Below are 23,391 nucleotides of genomic sequence, written 5' to 3'. Positions count from 1 at the left end.
TGACTGATCATATTCTTGCCCAACACATGGATGTCAAGGTGAACTGTAGTACCCCTCACTCCAAAAAAAGTATAAAAAAATCCAAATTCTAACCTTCTGACTGGTAAGGTGAGTGCTACACTGGGTAATGTTTTATTCACTGCGCAACGAAGGAGATAGCAGAGTGTTGCTTTAGTTTTCCTCTAAATATATCACAGCCCCAGCAATCTATTATAAAGCAACATGAGCAGTGCCATGTGATTAGGCTACTTGCTCACTCTCTGGGTGCTATTGTATTTTGCAGGGAAGTTCCAATGCAGGAAGCAAGCAATTTTAAAAGGAGAACACATTTTTTCCCCCTAAAACTTTATGATATGGAAACGCTGACTCACTGTCCGCAATTTTACCATGTCTTGCCCATCGGTGGTGGTGTGGAGCTTGCGATTGGCCAAACCCTTGTGGGGTTTTGGGCGGGGGGGCGGGGAGGGGAAACGACTGAGTTGAAGCTGGCTTCAGCAGCAGAGGCCTGACAGCTCTCTCTCTCTGTTTGTCAGGCCTCTGCTGTTGGAGTTGATGATCTCCTCAGAAGGCAAACACAGGACACAATGGACAGAGTACCCTTCGTCATCCAGTACTTCCCCGGAGCGGAGAAGCTACGACATCTTCTCCGGAGTCTTCAACATATCATTGATGAAGACAAACATCTCGCCAGGGCTATCCCCACACCCCCACTTCTTGCTTTCAGACAACCACACAACCTCAAACAGACCACTGTTCGCAGCAAACTACCCAGCCTTCAGGAGAACAGTGACCACAATACCACACAACCCTGTCACAGCAACCTCTGCAAGACATGCCGGATCATCGACATGGATACCATCATCACACGTGAGAATACCATCCACCAGGTACATGGTAAATACTCTTGCAACTCGGCCAACATTGTCTACCTGATACGTTGCAAGAAAGGATGTCCCGAAGCATGGTACATTGGGGAGACCATGCAGACGCTACGACAACGGATGAATGAACATCGCTCGACAGTCACCAGGCAAGACTGTTCCCTTCCTGTTGGCGAACACTTCAGTGGTCACGGGCATTCAGCCTCTGACCTTCGGGTAAGCATTCTCCAAGGCGGCCTTCACGACACATGACAGCGCAGAGTCGCTGAGCAGAGACTGATAGCCAAGTTCCGCACACATGAGGACGGTCTCAACAGGGATCTTGGGTTCATGTCACATTATCTGTAACCCCCGTGACTTGCCTGGGTTTGCAAAACCTCACTTACTGTACTGTCTGGAGACAATACACATCTCTTTAAACTGTGATCAGTGCTCCTTCCACTCACATTATCAGCCACTTCAGGTCTTGAACAGCAGGTTAGATGTAAGGATTCGCATTTTAATCAGTAATCTCTAAACTGTCTGTGCTTTATATGCTCTGTCTGAGGCCAGAACTCTCCATTCACCTGACGAAGGGGCTAACCCGAAAGCTAGTGAGTATATTATCAAATAAATCGGTTGGACTAAAACCTGGTGTTGTCAGACTTTTTACGGAGTTGAGCATGTGCAGCCACAGAGGTCTGCACATGTGCAATAGCTCCCTCTGCTGCTTGATCAAGCTGGCTGGTGAGTTTAAGCCCATCCACAGCCCATTTTTTCACGCAGTCAGTGCATTAGATTGGGAGTAAAATCTTGCCCAAAAATCAGATCTGCAACTCTCCCATTTTTACACTAGCTAGACACTAAGAATTCTTCTTGTAAAATTCTGCCCATTACATTTTTGCTCTTTCACATTGGCCTTTAATCATTTGAACAGTAAGAGGAAGAACACAATAAAGGATAAAATATATAGAGCAATTACTGGAACAATAAAAGCATCTCCTCGTTCTCCTTCACCTCATTTTTGCACACATTTCAGGGACAATAATTAGCAAACTCTGCATCTGAATCTCTGCAAGGGCTATAATTCCACAGGCAAGATTTCTTTGAGGCTTCATTGCTTCTGTTCCAAGGTGACTTTTCAGATTAATTTTGAACGCAATAGCAATAGTTCAATAGTTCTTGGCCTGTTACATGGAGCTCTGATTTGAACACTAACAACTCCTATAACAGTCATTTCGTAGTACAGAATTTGAGTATTGCTAAAAAAGGAGATATAATTTGTCAAAGTTTTTCATCTTGCAGTTATCTTTACAAATCCAAGGGAAGTAACAACTTTATACTGTACGAGAAGAGAATGCTAATTGTTGGTAAGTGGACCCTATTGTTAGAGGAGTTGTCATGGAAAATACACCATTTGATGATGATTGACAGTTAACTAACAAGTATTGTTTTAAATTTAAACCAGGCAGCTTGACTTTAATTGGCCAAGGCAATTGCCCTGAAAATTGAACTAGCGAATGGCTGTCACTTATTTTGTTTAGCTGAAACAGGCACAATGTGTGAACGTGTTCTTCCTGTCTCAAAGAACATGGCATTGTGTCTTCACATATGAAGCTTCCATTACACACCAGTGCGCCACATTGGAAACCTGGCTGACCATCTTAAATTGGTTGTCATAATTCTTAGCACACTGACGATTAGTTAGGAAATGTTTTCCAATCACAGAATCCCATCTAATGTTGAACACTGGGTGGGATTTTATGGCCTTGCTCATCCTGAAACTGTAAAATCCCAGTCAAAGTCAATGGATCTTCCCATGCTCTGCCCCATGCTTGTTCCAATTCCCGTGGCGGGTGGGATGGTAAAAACTGTGTTTTCTAAGCATGGGCCATTGGGTACAGTTTGTACCTTGCTCATTGCGAACAGCAGTAGGGACATGCTGTTTATAAATTCAGATGTGAATCAAGATCATTTCATGACATAAAACCTAAGATGTCCAACACACAGTTAAAACAATTCGGGGATAATACTGTAAAATTCTGACAGATGCGTCAAACAACAATTACACAGACGTTATTAACATTGTAAGATTAAATTGCTATTGGCTATTCCTTACCCTCAGATGTCTGCAACACGACGGTTTTACTGTAAGGTCCAACCCCAGCTGAGTTAAAGGCTTTTACTCTTGCATTGTAAGCACTGTTGAACTGGAGTCCATCTACCGTGCACACAGTTTCTTTGCCGACATACACCTCCTGAAATTGCAAGTATACTGGTAGTTAGCTAAGGATGGCAATGCAAGATCAGAACAACAGCACTTCGGGCTTTTAGTTTCCTTGTTGCACAAGTGACACATAAATTACAATTATCATATAATAGAGCATCATCCGTGACACCAGTCAAGAAATTACTTGGAAATATAGCGTCCAAATGCTTAAAGTGTTCATTTTATGGCATTTTTATCTGCTGTTCTGAAATGAAGATGGTAACCAGTTTTCTTTCAGCAGTGAGTGGTCGTACATTAATATTGCACGCAATAGAACATAACAGCACAGTACAGGCCCTTCGGCCCTTGATGTTGCACTGACCTGTGAAACCAATCTAAAGCCCATCTAACCTACACTATTCCAATATCATCCATATGTTTATCCAATGACCATTTAAATGCCCTTAATGTTGGCGAGTCCACTACTGTTGCACGCTGGGCATTCCACGCCCTTACTACTCGGAGTAAAGAACCTACCTCTGACATCTGTCCTGTATCTATCACCCCTCAATTTAAAGCTATGTCCCCTCATGCTAGCCATCTCCATCCAAGGAAAAAGGCTCTCACTAATCCTCTGATCATTTTATATGCCTCTCTTAAGTCATCTCTTAGCCATATCAGGCAACAAATTTACAGAAAAAAAATCATTCTGTGATTTCAATATTTTATTTATTAGTCACAAGTAGGTTTACATTAACACTGCAATGAAGTTACTGTGAAAATCCCCTAGTCACCACACTCTGGCGCCTGCTCAGGTACACTGAGGGAGAATTTAGCACAGCCAATGCACCTATCCAACACATCTTTCGGACTGTGGGAGGAAACTGGAGCACCCAGAGGAAACCCACGCAGACAAGGGGAGAAGCTCCAGATTCTGGACAGACAGTGACCTGAGCCAGGAATTGAACCTGGGTCCCTGGCTGTGAGGCAGCAATGCTAACCACTGTCCACCATCCTGCTCACAATATTTTATGTTACAAATCGAGTGCAAAAATTAATTCCACCTATCTTAGCCAAAAAAAAGAAATTTTAAAAATCCCTTCTGGATCTCACATATGTGGCAACTTCCCATATCACTCTCCTTCAGAGAGGATGGGGCAGTCAAACATATTGAGCGGAGATTAATTTGTGCCTGTTCTTGGGCTTAAGTTGGAGCCCTGAGGCTCACCTGACATTAGATATTGGGCTTCATTTTAATGAGAAGTTGCTGCTACCTGACATGACAGCTTGTCCAATAACAATTCAGAATTTGGGATGGCTGATAGCCGGGGGGACTTTATTAAATCCAGGGATAGAGGGGAATGAACAGGGATAGGAGGCAAGCAGGGTCTAACAGCAAACCGGAATAGGGCTATAATGCTGGGAGAAGGTGTCAGACTGGATGAAACCAACAACTTCCCCAACTGCTGGTTAAGATGCTGTAGATTAAGAAGTCTCACAACACCAGGTTAAAGTCCAACAGGTTTATTTGGTTGTCCCAAGCTTTCGGAGTGTCTCTCCTTCTTCAGGTGAGATGCTACATTACAGGGAATGTTAGTCTGAGAATCTACAATAGAGGGAAGAAATTCTCCCATCCCACTCGCCACAGGAATCATAGCAGGTAGGGGGGCAGACCACACAAAGGTCCATTGAAATTGGGTGGGATTCTCTGGTTTTGGGGTGAGCACAGCCAGAGAATCCCACAGATAGTTAACCTAGGTTTTCATGCATTTCATAGAAAGAGTCTGAAACAAGCACAAATTCTGCTTTACATGTTTAGATTAATCCAATGGTGATTTAGTAGCTCAGTAGAAACAGCAGGCACCATTATGGTTCACAGTACAGATCAAGCACAAGTCCTCACGCCCAAATATTGGTGCACATTGTTCCTGTTTTACATCTGAGAATCAGGAGAATACCGAATTTTAGCCATAAAGGTTTCTAATGCTTGAGTATCAATTAAACAAAATATTCTCTAGGAACTCTAACTAATATATCTTTCCATTGGACAGCAGCCATTTAAAGATAAATCTAAATGTTAGTTACAGATTACATTACACACAAAATGTATCAGTCTGGGAATCCAATACATTACCATGGATTTCAGTGAGATTTCCTTTAGTTTTAAGGTTTATTTGCAGGCAATCTGTGCAGTTGCTGTCAATCAGTAGGGCTAATATGTTGGAATCCATACTGAATGACTAATAATTGTGCCATTCATGTCCAGCATTCTGATTACTTGAAACAACATATGGAAGGGCCAAGATCCATTCATTCATGTGGAACATTACACAGGCAAATGTGTTACTTGGCTGAACACAGATGTGTTGGTAACAAGCTGCAACAATAATTCATTAACATCTCACCACAGAGGTGTTTGACAGCCTTGAAACACAATTTAGCTTTTGCTACCAGGTACTGGGTACACAAGCTGGAGCTACAGGGAAAATGTGTGTTTTTAACAAGTTTTATTTGCCTGTAGTGGTTTTGATAATATTCAGTGACAGCCAATTTTGCAATCAAAACCCTGCAATTAGAATTGAAATGACAAAAGATTCAATTTTGCTAATGTTATAGGGACATATAACCCAAATACATCGCTCATAATAACTACTAAAACAAGTGCAATTCTCAAATATGTTCAGCTCATAACCTGAAATATTCCTACCCAATGTATAGAACTATGATGATGTGATAACTTTGTGGGAAAGAACTGGCAATAATTATGTTATGGCCCTTAGATTTGCTCTGTCTCCTGTTACAGAACTGGAGTCTGTTTACTGTTCTTCTATAACAGAAAGAACTGATGATGAATGGATGTGAATTCATTAATAAAAATGAAATGGAAACCAGCCCAGGGCAAACTTCTGAGCTATTGAAAATCCCATAATTCCAAAAGATTGTAACTGGATGTTTATTAGAGAATAAAGTTGATAGCTCTATTCATTAAATGATCATCATGGCTCAGTGCACTTATCAAACAAAGGGAAGAAACTCAATGCACTGTTCTGGTGAATTAAAATGCGTTCTTAAAGAACACATCCGCGATTTCTCTCTAAACAGCAACCAAGGGAAAATCTTCCCTTTGTGAAAAGTCGAGCCAGACCCCGGGGGAGATTCTCCGATCCCACTGCACTAAAAAATTGGCTCAGTGGGCTGTGAGAATCTCGTAGAAGGCGACGCGCAGGATTCACGTTCCTGCCATGATAACGTTTCCCAGCGTCAGATTTCCAGCGGCATCTGTTCCACGCCAGAAATCAGCAAGGGGACGCAGAAATGATTTAAATAATCATTTCCCTCTAATTTAAATGAGATTAGAGGGCCCAGGACTGAATTCTCTGGACCTGCTAGCCCTCTCCTGACCCACTAGAGTATTCCACTCCAGCAGGGATTACACTATTTCCCCATTTACGGGGAACTAGTGGCCTGACTGGAGTGAAGGGGGTGAGCAAATCAGGGCCCCGCTCCTCAGGTCCGGGTGGTAGTGCCCCTGGGCATAAGCCCCTGGCAGTTATCCCCAGCACTGCCCAAGAAGCAAAGTGCCAATTCCCAGGGGGCATCTTGGCACTCTCCACCAGGCATGGGGTATACTGGTGTAGGGTCTAAGGGTGATTGGTGGGGGCCCAGGAATGGCTGGGGGTCCACTGGGCCCCTTAAAATTTAATGATATTCACGCTAGTGATCTCTGATTGCACAGTGTGTGGGAGATTCACTCACCGAAAAAAAAGCATGAATTACTCCACTTTTCAAAAAAATTCAATACTTAGAAATTTTTGGGGAGAATGAGGTAGATTTCAGATTGAGAAAGAATCGGTGAGCATAAAAATATTTCACATTTCTGTCAAACATCATTATAAAAGGATGAATTTGCTGACTTTCAAAGGAAGCTTTGCACAAGTTTAACATTCACTGCTAACAATTCTGAAAATCAATTTTTTCTTTTTAGCTGCCAATATATTGTCACCACATGAAAAGTGAAATACTTACCTGGAAACGTCCACCATTTCCATCATCAAGTTCAAGGATATAGCCTTCGATCGGTGTCTGGTTGAGTGCTGGTGCCTTCCATGCAAGTGTGGCATTGTTGTTGTGAGTACAACATTTCTCCAGTTGTAGTATTGGCGCAGGTGGCACTGCAGAAGGAACTAAGCACACCTCAGTCTAACTCTGCCTTTGTACAATAGCATTAATAAACCTACAATCAGTTCCCAATTCCACAAAGTTCCACAAAAAAAATGAACAGTATTTGCTGGCTTTGCCAGTGACACTCACATCCCAGGAACCAATATATATTTTAAAAATGCGTTGTCACATCGCGAGAAATGTGTATAAGCATTCACCATTCTGTGGGCGGCATGGTGGCACAGTGGTTAGCACTGCTGCCTCTCAGAGCCAGGGACCTGGGTTCAATTCCGGCCTCAGGTGACTGTGTGTGGAGTTTGCATGTTCTCCCCGTGTCTGCGTGTGTTCTATCTGGGTGCACCAGTTTCCACTCACACACCAAAGATATGCTGATTAGATGGACTGGCCATGCTAAATTGCCCCTTAGTGTCCTGGTATGTGTAGGTTTGGTGAATTAGCCTGGTAAAATGTGAGGGGTTATGGGGATAATGTGGTGGGCCTGGGAAAGATCCTCTGTCAGAGAGTTGGTATAGACTCAATGGGCCAAATAGCCTCTTGCATTGTTGGGAATTCTTATAAAGCACCCAATTTGCTGAGTTATTGCAAACAGTACTGAAACTCACAACAGGTTAACTTGCCTAATTGTAGTGCTTGAGGGATGAACGTTAGCAAGAGGATTCTCTGCTCTTCTTTCTGTAGACCATTTTCAGCTGCTTCATCAATTACCATCTGATCATCAGAAGGTCAGATGTGAGCAACTGAATTAGACCAACCATATAAATACTGTGCCTATGAGAGCAGGTCAGTGGCTGGGAATTCTGAAGCGAGTAACTCAGCTCCAACAGCATTCAAGAAGCTCAACACCATCCAGAACAAAGCACCTGTTTGAGTGGTACCCCATCCACCACCTTCAACATTCACCCTCTCTACTGACACACAACAACAGCAGTGTGTACCAGCTGCAAGATGCACCGCAGCAACTCATCAAGACTCCTTTAATAAAACCTCCCAAACCCGTGACCTCCACCACCTGGAAAGACAAGAGCAGCAGATGTATGGAAACACCACCACCCACAGGGTCCCCTCCAAACTACATATCACCCTGACTTGGAACTATATTGCTGGATTCACAAGCTCTTGTGGTTGTAAGACATTTTGTTACACACAAGGTTTGAGGTTTCACATCACATCTGATTCAAATACTTTTTCCAAAGTATTTTCCTTAAAGATAAATTGGAGTTTTATGTTCCCTCCAGTCTAGCTGTGTCCTGTAACAAGAAGGAACAATATTGCTAATGTGACTGTTCTGTAATCCAGCCTTTAATGACTTGCGCAAAATCAATGCTCGATGTTGCTAGGGCTTTAAATAGGTCCCTGACCTCAACTTCTCAACATGATTTCCTCCTGCACCGCCACGACACCACCCACCCCCAACCACTGCCCCTAGGTCAGTCGAAATTGGACAGAACATAACTCAAATATGGAACCCAAAACTGTCAGTATTTGCAGGTTCATTTTATTACCATGACCAGTGTTTTTTTGCCCCCAAGGAGGACAATATCCCCACTCCTACCCCCTTAAACCCCATTAGAATTGACTTGAAGCATGCAGACAAATTGGGTGGGGGTGCAGGAGTAATACCTGCTTCAGATAGACTGAGCATGATTCCATGCATTCCCTATCTGGAAGCAGCAGAAGGCTGTTGACAGCTTCAGTTTGTCTACTGGGCAGAAACCCAGGAAAGTGAGAAGACAGGCACATCAACTTCTACAATATTACTATATCTCTTTGGGTAAGCGTTCTCCAAGGTGGCCTTCACGACACATGGCAACGCAGAATCGTCAAGCAGAAATTGATAACCAAGTTCCACATCAGGACAGCCTCAACCGGGATCTTGGGTTCATGTCACACTACATGTAACCCCCACCATTTGACATGGGTTTGCAAAATCCTACTAGTTGTCTTGGCTTGAGTCACATCTCTTTAACCTGTGATTATCCCTCTCTCCACTCACACTGTCTATACCTGTAATCAAGTACCTATTAAGACTTGCATTCCGACCATTACTTTGCAATTGAGTTTGTGCCTATATATGCCATGTTTGTGAACCCACCTCTCCATTCATCTGATGAAAGAGCAGCACTCCGAAAGCTCATGCTACCAACCTGTTGGATTTTAAGCTGGTGTTGTGAGGCCCCCTGACACTAAGGGGCAATTTAGCATGACCAATCCACCTAACCTGCACATCTTTGGGAGAAAAATGGAGCACCTGGAGGAAACCCATGCAGACAGGGAGAGAATGTGCAAACTCCACATAGACAGTGACCCAAGCCGGAAATCAAACCCAGGTCCCTGGTGCTGTGAGGCAGCAGTACTAACCACTGTCACCATGATGTCCCACTAACCACTGTGCCACCATGATGGTCTTTGTCCCTTTTCTCTCTGCTTTGTGATGTACTTAAAGAAATAATGGACTCTATCAGTCCTGTACAATATCATAACCAAAGCAACACAAATATAATTGCCCTTCACATTCTCAAACATTTCAAAGGTTTTACATAAAACTCCAAGGACATGCTGCCTCCATTGTATTTTTTTGGTTGTGATTTTCTTAAATTTGTTCCTTCTTGTTACAGGACACAGCTAGACTGAAGGAAATATAAAACTCCAATTTAAGGAAAATATTTTGGAAAAAGTTTTGAATCAGATGTGATGTGAAACCTCAAACCTTGTGTGTAACAAAATGTCTTACAACCACAACGGCTTGTGAATCTGAGTGTATCATATAACGTTCTTGCCATAAACCAAAAGGCTCGCTTGCAAATTTTAACCTAAAGTCATATTGCATTATTGCTTCATACATTGTTACTTACTTTTCATTTGAATAAAATCAAGTTGGTGAATTGATTGCAGTAATGGGCCATTGTCGAGTGTCAGGTCAAATTCAGGGTTTATTTTGGGCTCCAAAGCTCCTTTAACCCACTGCTCCTGAGACACTTGCACACGCTTGATTAAAGCATCTGAAATCTAGAACCACAGCACTTAATATAATGCATCGTCAAGCTTAACAGTGAAGTTTTTGATTCAGATTTGTTTTAAGGTGAATGTTCAAATATGGAATTGGCAATAGGATGCAGCAATTCAGATAATAGTTTAGCTATGAAGAGAGGCTGGTTAGGACGGGGTTGTTTTCCTTAGAGCAGGGAAAGCTGAAGGGGGAACCTGATTAAGGTGTACAGAATTAAGATGGACATAGCTAGGAAGAAACTTTTCCCTTTAATTGGGGGGGGGGGGGTCAATAACTAGGGGGCATAGATTAAAGGTAAGGGGCAGGAGAGTTAGAGGCAATTGAGGAAAACCTTTTTCACCCAGAGAGTGGGGGAATCATTGTCTGAAAGAGTGATTGAGGAGGGAATCCTCACAACATTTAAAAAGCATTTAGATGAGCACTTGAAATGCCAATAGCATACAGGTTATGGACCAAGTGCTGAAAGAGCTATCCGGGTAGTTTTACTCCTCTTTTCTAATCCAATAGCCCTATATTTTTTTCCTTCAAATATTTTATCCGATTTTCTTTTGAATGTCATTATTGAAGCTGCATTTGCCACCTTTTCAGGCAAGTGTATTGCAGATCATAACAATTCAAGGTATAAAATGTTTTTTTCCATGTCACCTCCAGTTCTCTTACCAATCACCTTACTTCTGTGTCCTCTGGTTACCCAGCCTTCTGCAACTCAAAACAATTTCTCCATTTACTCTATCAAAATCATTCTTGCTCAACCTTCTCCATCAAATCAGCTCAACCTTCTCCACTCTAAGAACACTAACTTCTCAGTCTGGCCACATAACAGAAGCCCCTCATACTTGGTAGCATTCTCGGACATCTCTTCAGCACCTGCTCCAACACCTTGGTATCTATTCTAAAGTGCAGTGCCCAGAAGTGAACACAGTGCTCCAACTGAGGTCTTATCAGTATTTTTTCAAAGGTTTATCATAACTTCCTTGCTTTTCTTCTCTATTCCTCTGGTGATAAAGACCATCTGCTGTTTTAAACAGCTTCTCAAATTCACTTGTCACCTTCGAAGATGTGTGTGTGTGTGTGTGTGTGTGTGTGTGTGTGTATGTATATATACCCCAGTCTCTCTTTTCCCACACATCCTTTAAAATTATATCATTATTTCATAGTCTTTTGTTTTTCTATGCAAATGCATAATGCTTCCTAATATTAAATAAAAAGTACAAACATTGTTCGAGAATGTCATTCTTTCTAACTCATAACTGGAGTTTGTGGGTGGCATGGTAGCACAGTGGTTAGCACTGCTGCTCACAGCATCAGGGCCCTGGGTTAAATTTCAGTCTCGGATCACTGTCTGTGTGGAGTTTGCACGTTCTCCCCATGTCTGCATGGGTTTCCTCTGGGTGCTTCGGTTTCTTCCCACAGTCCAAAGACATGCGGATTAGGTGGATTGGCCATGTTAAATTGCCCCTCAGTTTCAGGGGGACTAGGAAGGCAAATATGTGGGGTTACAGGGATAGAGTCTAGGTGGGATTGTTGTTGGTGCAGACTTGATGGGCTGAATGGCCTCCTTCTGCACTGTAAGGATTCTATGATCCTACGATTCTATAAAACTGCAACATAACCAACGGATGCTGCAAAAGCAAAAATACTGTAAACGCTAGAAGCGATCAGCAGGTCTGATAAAGCACTGTTGCCTCACAGCGCCAGGGACCTTGGTTTGCTTCCCAGCTTGGGTCACTGTCTCTGCGGAGTCTGCATGTTCTCCCTGTGTCTGTGTGGGTTTCCTCCGGGTGCTCCAGTTTCCTGCCACAGTCCCGAAAGATGTGCAGGTTTGATGCATTGGCCATACTTAATTCTCCCTCAGTGTACCCAAACAGACGCCAAAGTGTGGTGAGTAGGGGATTTTCACAGTAACTTCATTGCAGTGTTAATGTAAGCCTACTTGTGATTAATAAATAAGATTTAAAAAAAAGTCTGGCAGCATCTATGCAGAGAGAAACAGAGTTCATGTTTCAGATCAGTGACTTTCAACAAAGCTGGAAAACGATAGAGATATAATAGTTTTTAAGCAACTCATTTCAGTGACGACCAGTTTGGTGCCAGGAAACTACAGTGAAAAATAAAGACATCTTCAGAGCACTAAGGAGAATTGATAGAATTAGCTTAAAAATTGTAGGAGAATTAAAAAAGAAATAATCAACATTGAATTTGATAACCGGCAGGGAACGGCAAGAGGAAGGATTGCAAACCCACAAATAGAATCAAATCTTTCATTTCACATCTCCCCAAATGGTACATCTGAGACTGGGAATGAACGAAATGGTTAAAAAGGAAATGTGAACCTATACATTTTCTTTCTGTCAGTGCTAATATTACTGAAGGAGGCCATTAAACTTCAGATATAATTGTTTTAGAAGCAGTTCAGAGAAGGTTCACATGACTCATTCCTGGGATGAAGGGCTTATCTTATGAAGAAAGATTAACAGGTTAGGATCTCTAACCACTGGAACTTAGAAGAATCAGGGGTGATCTTACTGAAACATACAAGATCCTGTGGGGACTTGTTAGGGTGGATACCGGAAGGATGTTTCCTTTAGGGGGGGCGGGGGGGCGGTGGTGGTGGTGGTAACTAGAACTTGGAGGACATGGTTTAACAATGAGAGGGATCCCTTTTAAGACAGCGATGAGAAGAATATTTTTCCTCTCAAAGGGTCATTAGAATTACCTTCCCCAAAAAGTAGAAGAGGCTGGATCTTCAAATTTATTCAAGGTTGTCAAGAGTAATGGAGGGAGTCAAGAGTAATGGGGGACAGTCAGGAAAATGGAGCTGAGATCACAACCAGATCAGTCATCATCTTATTAAAGGGTAGAGCAGCTCAAAGGGGCAAATGGCTTACTCCTGTTTCTAACTCAATGGTGTAGAATGGGTGATATTGAATTGGCTGCCATTACACATTGCACTGGATTCTTTCTTCTAGTGACTTCATCACAAAGCAATACAGACAAAGTATAATGTATAACTAATGTGTGCGATCATTGATTTCACACCATTGACCAAAGTTAAAATGATTCCTTCTGTGTCTGTGCAAGTTCATTGCAAAATATATGCAATATGAATCCCATTACTTCTGCTCCTTCCCTGCAGCTTGAATCTCTCTGCTTAAATACTCATTCAATTTCATTTCAGAAGATGAAGTGGCTGCTGCTTCAACCACGCCCTGTGGCTAAACATTTCAACAACCCTTTTCAGAAGGGAATTCCCCTGTCATTCCTTCAAATGACAATTTCAAATTGATTTCTATCAATCCCCTCCAAAACTGATGGAACAGCCTTTCCCTGTTCATCCTACCAAACTGCTTCTTATATTTTCAAAAATATGATTAAAATCTCCACTTAGCTTCCGCTGCTCCTGTAGGAAATATTCTGAAGATGATCAACCTCTCCTCATATTCAATCCCTGACATCACCTAGGTGAACGCACACCGTACACTCTCTCTTTAGAGCAGAGAGCGCAAAAGCTGCACAGTAGTCCTGTGGGTCAATGTTTTGTACAAATTCATTATTCTTTTTTATTATTGCACTCTATGCCCTTCTTACAAGACCCACTCATATACTACAAAATCCTGATGCCTCTCCTTTGTGATTCAAATGGAGGATTAGTGTTACAAGCCTTGTTCCATTAACATTTCCTTTTGAATTACAAATAGATTAAACTTTAAAATAAGGTGCTAATTTATTAGAAGTGAACAAATGCCAAAGTACTGAACAAGTGCACCTGTGAGAAATACATGATATTCCAATGGAGAAAGATCATTCAGGATTTCCTTCTACATAGAAATTTAAATAGTTTGTCTTGCACAAAAATAGGTTTCTACTCTTTCCATGTGTGTCTTTGAAATAAATGTTAATGTTGGTAGGTTAATGTTGGAAGACTTTCTGCTGCATAATTACAAATAGATGCACACTACATACCTGTAGGAATCCACTGGGATCATTGTCTTTTAATACTTCTAGACAATATTCCATGAGACCAGTTGTCTGGCGAAGTTTCAACGTGCAGTGGCTTATCTGTTCCCGAACAACCTGTAAAGCGTGGGTACGATATTTATAATCTAACTCAATACATTAAAAGTATACACGATTGGAAAAACAGAAATTTGTACAGCATAATGTTTGCTTGTTAGCTTAAAACGGGTCTTGTGTGTTCATATCCATTTCTCAATATTTACTTGGGGAGTGAAAGAATAAAAGCATGCAAAAAAAAATCAATTGTGCGAACACCACTACCATAAAAATCTCATTTGCAAGCATTTAGCATTCACTCAGGACAGTGGGAGAGACTTAATGAATGTGTTTAGGCAACCCCACTGGAGAACCAAGACCATAATGAATACCTCCTTTTACCCAACATTGGCATAGCTTCTGCAGTGCTGCTCATGGTGAAGCAAGGGTGCTTCCTATGGGGAAAAAAAAGAAAGCTTTGCTTCTATTCCTCATTTTCTCTGAGCACTCACACTTGTATGAAACTATGATATCTGAAATTAGTGATATGTAAGATGATTTTGTTATTGCACTGGTAATCCCCCAGCTCTGGACTAACAATCTAGAGGCTGAGAGAGATCAAATCCCACCATTCAGCTTTATAATTTGAACTCAGTTTTAAAAACTGTGGGATAAAGAACTGGTATCAGCAAACTGATCACAAGCTGCTGAACTGTCATAAAACCCAACTGGTAGGTACGTAGAGAAAGATAGAACATGGCGTATTACAAAGTGAGAATGACGTGAAATGTCACCATAGTCCCAGAGGACCATAGGATACTCTCTTCTTTGAGAGAGATCTGGCTGATGGTGACTTGAAGTTTTTTATTTATCAGTGTGACAAGCAATAACACTGCAATGAAGTTACTGTGAAAATCCCCGAATCGCCACACTTGGCGCCTGTTCAGGTACACCAAGGGAGAACTTAGCATGGCCAATGCACCTAACCAGCATGTCTTTCAGACTGTGGGAGGTACCCGGAGCACCCAGAGGAAACACATGCCAACATGAGGAGAATGTGCAAACTCTGCAGAGACAGTGATCTAAGCTGGGAATCAAACATAAGATTTAACCTGAGAATCACCACATCTCAGGCAGGGGACAAGGTTGAGAGCGCAGGGCATTCACGAACAACCTCAGTACGGGTATTGAACCCACGATGTTGAACAGCAAATGAGAGGATGCAGAATGTAGTGTTACAGTCACAGCAAGAGTGCAGAAAAAGATCAACTTAATATAAGGTAGGTCCATTTAAAAGTCTGATGGCAGCAGGGAAGAAGCTGTTCTTGAATTAGTTAGTACGTGATCTCAGACTTTTGTATCTTTTTCCCAATGGAAGAAGGTGGAAGACAGTATGGCTGATTATGCTGACTGCTTTCCCGAGGTAGTGGGATATGTAGACAGAGTCAATGGATGGGAGGCTGGTTTGAGTGATGGGCTGGGCTACTTTCACAACCCTTTGCAGTTTATTGTCATCACGGTTGGAGCAGAAGCCATACCAAACCGTGATATGTCCAGAAAGGATGCACCATAGTTATGCGGAGGGCTGGAGAAGCTGGGATTGTTCTCAAGGCAGAGAACGTTAAGGGGAGATTGAATAAAGGTTTTCAAAATTATGAAGGATTTTGGTGGAAGAGAGATAGGAGGATCAGTAACTGGAAGACACAGATTTAATATAATTGGCAAAAGAATCAAAAGAGATGAGGCGAAGTATTTTTCATTACAGCAAAGCATTATGATCATGAAGGGTAGTGAAACAGATTCACCATTAATTTTCAAAAAAGAATTGAATATTTACTTGGAAGGGAAAAAATTACAGTGATTGCTATGAGAGAAAAAAAAATCAGCAGAATGATCCTAACTGGGGACCTGTTTCAAAGAGCAAACCGGCATGATGGGTTGAATAGCTTCATTTGTGCTACTTGTATCTCTTATTTCATAACAATTGTCATTTGCCACAATCACCACTTTATCCAGAACTCACCTTTAATTTGAACTCGCGCTCCTTGGTAACTCTAGTAAGCAATTTTGCTTTTTGACGATTTAATGCATCAACCAGTGCATCACATTGTGCCACAAGGCAAGCTTCGACCTCCACACCATTCTCCTACAAAAGAACAAATAGAACTACAGTGAGGGTTAGAAATAACATGGCCCAGATTTTCACCATAGTGGAGAGCCCCTCTCAAAATCCCAACTCCCACCCTTGAACATGGTATAATACTTGACAGTTTTGAGGAATCATACCCTTTTAACTAAAAACTCTTAAGGTCCAAATTCTTGATTTCTAACACAAGGGCCTCCATTGTGCTTGACCTAACAAGTACAAACTGCTGTCTGTAAATGAAGCAGAATTGATTAAGTAAAATGTAAATATACTTCGCAAGAAGCAGTGAAGACTATAGAATCCTGGCAGTGCAGAAGGAGACCATTTGGCTCATTGAGTGTGCACTGACCTTCCAAATGAGCATTCTACCTAGGCCCACTGCCACACCCTATCCCCATACCCCATGCATTGATCATGGCCAATCCAACTAATCTGCATATCTTTGGACTGTGGGAGGAAACCAAATCACCCCAAGGAAATCTATGCATGTATGGGGAGAATCAAAGCCTGGTCCCTGGCACTGTGAGGCAGCAGTACTAACCTCTGTGCCACCGTGCTGCCTGGACAGCCTGAATACTGTATCCTCAAGGGTCTAGGACTCTTTGAATGCTGGCAGCACAGCTGTCTGTTTGCTTCAGTCTCAGAAGTAATGATGAACTATGTCTCAGAAGAAATGTACCATTGAAGCAAGGTAAAACTGTGCCAACATGGACCATAATTCTCCAATGTTGATCCCCACTACTCACTATTCGAGTCTTCCATTTTGGAAATGGTCCAAATTCACCTCCTCTATAGGCTATCAGGTGCCATTCATCTCATATTACCACAGCTTTACGGGTCATAAACTGAGACACAGCTCCATCACATACTTCTTCAGACTCCAGAAGTTTACATTCTTTTTGATATCAAACAGTCATAAATAAAGTCACATCCTCTTGTCAAAATATCTTAACCCAAGCTCCACATTAAAATCAACAGTTAAAACCACTTCCGATAATATCAGAGAATGAATTTTTACTACTTATACAGATTAATTAAAGTCTGCTTAAACATAATGGCTGGAATTTTCCTGTTCCAGCCATGATGGGAATCGGAGTGGGTGAGGGGCAGACCGTGGAAAGGTCTGTTGACCTCAGGTGGGATTTTACAGTGTCAGGACGATCAAGGCTGTACAAACCTGCCTTGTGTGTCATCCGAAGTTCACACTATTGAACTTAATCCTTCAAAACTGAAATACCTTTGAATACAGATTACTGAAGATGGAGCTGTACTATATTGAAATTGCTGGATTTGTAATTAGTATATTTGTTTCTTTTTTTCTCCTCACTGGAAAAGATTTAATCCAATTGCAATTAAATTTACACATTGTTAATTGTGTACATTCTGTAATAGATGGTAGATTAGTGTCACTAACATTCTAAAATACTCTCTGAAGATACTTCAGATTAAGCAACGCCAGTGGAGTCATAAATACATTAAGTATACCTTCCCATAAACATCTGCTTTCCTATTGCCCGATTACCCTTGAATGTTAATTGTCCAACAGAAATTCAAACTGACCACTTTAAAAATGGCTAGTTTAAAACTTCATAAACATTTGTCAACCTTAAACAAAGTTCCTAGAAACATTTTACTGTTATCAAAACTTTACAATGACACTTCCCATTTTTGCGGTGGTGGCAATAGGGGAGGTGTGCGTCCATGCATGTATGTTTTATAGAGACTGCTGACCATTTAATTCATCAGCTGCCTCCACTGCAGTGGGAATTTTTTTTACGTTTTAAGCTTAAGTTTATATATTACTGTCACAAGTAGGCTTCATTAACACTGCAATGAAGTTACTGTGAAAATCCCCTAGTCACCACACTCTGGCAGTGCCTGTTCAGGTGCACTGAGGGAGAAGGGAGAATTTAGCATGGCCAATGCAGCTAATCAGCCCGACTGTGGGAGGAAACTGGAGCACCCAGCAGAAACCCATGCAGTCACAGGGAGAACATGCATACTCTGGACCCAAGCTGGGAAATGAACCCAGGTCCCTGGTGCAGAAAAACAGCAGAGCTAACCACTGTGCAGCCTATTTTGGTAGTCTTGAAGTGAAAATCCCCAAAGTTTACAGATTAAACAGTAAAAACAGATATAAACTTTGTAATAATTTGAATAGTCAGGGTACCCTTGAGAGAGGTCAGTTACACCTTTGGATCTGGTTCCAGAACACTTTGGCGGAGGTCAGGTGCCCTTTGTGGCAGGGTATCGTACAGGAATCATAGCGGGTGGGACACAGACCATTCAAAGGTCCACTGACCTTGGGTGGGATTTTCCGGTCTTGAGGTGAGCATGGCTGGAAAATCCAAAGGGTCAGAAGCATCAGTCCAGGGAAGTTGTCCAGAGAAGCTTTGAAGGGCCAAGGGGGGGGGTGGGAGGCATACCTAGGCATGGGGGAGTGGAGGGTATATCTTGGCAAAGGAGGCATGAGAGGAATGTTTTGATGGCATACCTTGGAATGGGGGTGCATGAGGGTGGATGAGGCCATGAGGCAGCATAAGTTGGCATGGATAGGGCATGAGGAGTGTGTGGGATGTGAGGAGGATGAAAGGTGTGGGCTGAAGGGATGTTTCAAGTTCTGTTCCTTTTTTTTTAAAACTTTGGACACTGCCAGATCCCCAAGGCAGGCCTTCTGCTCAGCCCGCCTCTGCACCTGGCAGCCTCCCCAACTCTTCTGGGACTGCCTGCCCGACTTCTAATCCAGCCTACACTCCCTCTCCGGGCAGCCACTTTAGATTCGCAGAGCCAGGAATTCTCCAATCTCTGCCCACCTGACCAGGGCCTGATATGGTGAAAAAAAAGAAACTAAAAGCAGCGCTATTGAAAGAATTTAAATTTTAAAAATGACATTTTAACAATAAATGAAGTTACACTGTAAAATAATTTTCAGCGCTTAAATGTAATAGAATTCTGTTTGTGTCCAGATTCTTTTCATCTCTGGCTCACAGTTACAGTACCTTTGCCTACAAATCTGGATTTTATTTTCTGAAGATATTTTAAACTTTTATTTTTATTCTCTTATTTGGCTAATCATAGCACTCCTTTCTCCATCTACATCTCTACTACTATCACCCATTAAAGAAAGAGGTAGATCTGCTGCACCCTTTGACTTTATTGCAACTCCTTGAATTAAATTAACACCATCCATACCAGCTTCCTAATCTACACCCAATGTCGATCTCGCACTCACCTCGGCCAACTTGCATTACAGTATCCATATACAGATACGACTGGGATCAGAACTTACATGCTAATCGAACAGACAGGAACCTTAATTCAAAGATGTGAGCATTTCCTTGATTCCCCATCCAGCTATCCAAACTGCTCATTCACAGCACATCTTCCCAGAAAGGTAACAGCCATTTTCATATTGTGGAAATGAAGCACCCAGAATCCAATGAATGAAAACATGAGTATTTGACTATTTCCTTTCTAGAAAGCTTTGTGGTTTCACAATGAGGCCATGCGCAGGATGCCACAATTCTTAAAATCAACTTACCTGAATTAGTTGTACCATGCTTTTCAAATGCACCAAAAACTCTTTGGCCTCCTTCGCTTTGTCAGACACACCATTTAATGCTTGAGACAGCTGGGCCTACAGAAAAGGAAAACAAAGGTTTGCATTAAATCAATAAATTCCAATTTAGATCTTTCAAAGTCACTTGTTAACCTTGCCTTTATGTTATAGATGGAAGCATCAGGTTGGCTCTATTGATAGCTTAAATTTATTCATTGGTCTCACAAGTAGGCTTACATTAACACTGCAATGAAATTACTGTGAAAATCCCCTAGTTGCCACACTCCGGCACCAGTTCAGGTACTCTGAGGAAGAATTTGGCATGGCCAATGCATCTAACCAGCACGTTTTTCAGACTGTGGAGTGAAACTGGAGCACCTGGAAGAAACCCATGCAGACATGGGAAGATGATGCAGACTCTGCTCAGCCAATGACCCAAGCCAGAAATCAGACCTGGATCCCTGGTGCTCTGAGGCAGCAGTGCTAACCACTGTGCCGCCCACAAGTCTCCCCTCCTGAATCAGAAGTCTACAGTTTCAGCCCTTGGGGGCCAGCACATATGAACACAATGTGTGGCTCACACATCACTGAAAAGCCAGGAGATGCTGCACTGTCAGAGGTGTCAATTTTTGGATGAGACGTCAACACTCCGTATGTTCAGCTGGATTGAATGAATAGTGGCAATGTTTAAAGAGCAAACTGTTCTTCTGCATCCTTGCCAGCATTCTTCCCTGAACTAACATCATCAAAAACAAATTAAACGTCCATTTTTCTGATTTATTGCTTGTGCAGGAATAGATATAGGCCTAGAGGGAGTGACACAAAATTTGTAGGCGGTATCAAAATAGAAGATGCAATTAATTTGCTGTAAAACCAAAGAAAGCTTGATGCAATGTAGATGTAATTCAATGTCAGTCAGAGTGGGGGGATGCATTGACAAAAAAAGAGGGAGCAATAACCCTCTGAATGGAGGCAGGTAGGATGCTACGGAAGAGTACAGAGACTTGGATGCAGGTGCACAGAATATAGACCTGAAGTTGAAAAACAGAATTAATCTCAAGAGGTAGTGATCAGATATAAAACTTTGAGACCTTAGTTAGAGTACCACGTTCAGTATTGGGCTTCACAATGCAAGAAGGATTTTGAGTGTTTTGAGAGGGTACAACACTGATTCACGAGAATGCTGCTGAATGGGAAAAAAAGTTATTAAGAAACACTTGAAAAGTGGAGCTTTCATCATTAACCAGCAGAGTGCCACAGTGGTTAGCACTGCTGCTTCACAGCTCCAGGGACCCGAGTTCAATTCCCTGCTTGGGTCACCGTCTGTGGCGAGTCTGCACATTCTCCCCGAGGGTTTCCTCCGGTTGCTCCAGCTCCAGTTCCCTCATACAGTCCGAAAGATGTGCTGGTTAGGTGCATTGGCCATGCTAAATTCTCCCTCAGTGAACCCCCAGAACAGGCACCGGAATGTGGCGACTATGGGATTTTCACAGTAACTTTATTGCAGTGGTTAATGCAAGCCTACTAGTGACACTAATAAATAAACTTTAAATTAGAACATCTCAAATTAAAGAACAATACAAAAGGCAGCATTATGAACATATAAATTTGGAGTATGAGTAGGCCTTTCAGCCCTTTGAGCTTGCTCCACCACCTGATTTGATTTGATTTATTATTGTCACATGTATTAACAGTGAAAAGTATTGTTTCTCGCACGGTCTACAGACAAAGCATACCATTCATAGAGAAGGAAACAAGAGAGTGCAGAATGTAGTGTTACAATCATAGCTAGGGTGCAAAGAAAGGTGACTTAATGCAAAGTACACCCAGTCAAAAGTCTGACAGTAGCAGGGAAGAAGCTGCTCTTGAGTTGGTTGGTACGTGACCTCAGACTTTTGTACCTTTTTCCTGATGGAAGAGAATGTCTGGGATGCACGGGGTCCTTAATTATGCTGGCTGCTTTGCTGACGCAGCAGGAAGTGTACCTTCCTATAAGCTCTGATTGTGACTCTGAATCTGATTGTGGCTTCAATTAAGAACATAAGAAATAGGAGTAGGCCATCTAGCCCTTCGAGCCTGCACCACCATTCAATAAGATCATGGCTGATCTGAAGTGGATCAGTTCCACTTTCCTGCTTTCTCCCCATAACTTCTACTTTTTCTATCTCCACTCTCCCCTTGTCAATCAATAATCTATTTAACTCAGCCTTAAAAATATTCAATGACACTGTCTCCACTGCTCTCTGGAGAAAGGAGATTCAGAGAACTAAACCTCAGATAAAGATTCTCCTGATCTCTATCTTAAATGGAAGGCCTGTTGTTTTTAAATTATATCACTTAGTTCTGGTCTCTCCCAAAAAGGGGAAACATCCTTTCTGCATCTACCCTGACAAGTTCTCTCAAGATCTTATATATTTTAACAAGTTTAGCTCTCAATCTTCTAAACTCCAATGGATAAAGGCCCAACCTGTCCAATCTTTCCTCATGGGATAAACCACCACCCCCCCGCCCCCCAATCCTTCCTTTCATCATAGAATTATGGCAGGATGTGATTGATAGAAAGAAACTGCTTTCTGTAGTCAGAAGGTCAACAAAAAGGCCTCAGAGATACAAGATTAAATGAAAGGGGTTTAGAAATAGAGCCCGTGACTCTCCCATCCCACTTTGCTAATTTTTTAGGGCAAGGGCTGGGAGAAAGAACTGTGCATCGGCCGATTCATGGGGTTCTCACGAGAGTTCACATCACACTTGCCTCGCCCAGGGCTGGATTTTTGACAGCGTCTGTGCCACACAAGCAATCGGCTGGGAGGTGGGGTCAGTATTTGAATAGAACATAGAAACATAGAAAAACTACAGCACAATACAGGCTCTTCGGCCCACAAAGTTGTGCCAAACATGTCCCTACCTTAGAGGTTACTAGGCTTACCTATAAGCCTCTATCTTACTAAGTTTCATGTACTTATCTAAAAGTCTCTTAAAAGACCCTATTGAATCCACCTCCACCACCGTTGCCAGCAGCCCATTCCATGCACCCACCACTCTGAGTGAAAAACTTACCCTGACATCTCCTCTGTACCTACTCCCCAGCACCTTAAATCTGTGTCCTCTTGTGGCAACCATTTCAGCCCTGGGAAAAAGCCTCTGACTATCCACTCGATCAATACTTCTCAACATCTTATACACCTCTATCAGGTCACCACTCATCCTTCGTCCCTCCAAGGGACGAAGCTCCCTCAACCTATCCTCATAAGACATGCTCCCCAATCCAGGCAACATCCTTGTAAATCTCCTCTGCACCCTTTCTATAGCTTCCACATACTTCCTGTAATGAGGCAACCGGAACTGAGCACAGTACTCCAAGTGGGTTCTGACCAGAGTCCTACATAGCTGCAACATTATCCCTCGATTCCTAAACTCAATTACTCGATTGATGAA

General features: G+C 42.2%; 1 protein-coding gene across 2 annotated transcripts in view; it reads right to left on the bottom strand.

Moving 5' to 3' along the window:
• trim67 (tripartite motif containing 67) overlaps nucleotides 1-23,391 on the bottom strand; it is a 46,932-nt gene that overhangs the window by 10,565 nt on the left and 12,976 nt on the right. The window contains exons 2-7 of one of the 2 annotated variants that reach the window (XM_080191911.1): nucleotides 19,939-20,034; nucleotides 16,275-16,397; nucleotides 14,222-14,332; nucleotides 10,104-10,257; nucleotides 7,096-7,253; nucleotides 2,980-3,118 (exon numbers count right to left, since the gene is read on the bottom strand). In XM_080191911.1, coding sequence (XP_080048037.1) covers nucleotides 2,980-3,118; nucleotides 7,096-7,253; nucleotides 10,104-10,257; nucleotides 14,222-14,332; nucleotides 16,275-16,397; nucleotides 19,939-20,034 — 781 coding nt within the window. The remainder of the gene's footprint in view (nucleotides 1-2,979; nucleotides 3,119-7,095; nucleotides 7,254-10,103; nucleotides 10,258-14,221; nucleotides 14,333-16,274; nucleotides 16,398-19,938; nucleotides 20,035-23,391) is intronic. The other variant, XM_080191912.1, reaches the window with a different exon arrangement.

Source organism: Carcharhinus amblyrhynchos, chromosome 7 (assembly GCF_965287045.1).
Source record: "Carcharhinus amblyrhynchos chromosome 7, sCarAmb.v2.hapA, whole genome shotgun sequence".
NCBI lineage: Eukaryota > Metazoa > Chordata > Chondrichthyes > Carcharhiniformes > Carcharhinidae > Carcharhinus > Carcharhinus amblyrhynchos.
Note: the sequence above shows the minus strand (reverse complement) of the source record. Positions and strands in the feature narration are given on the sequence as shown.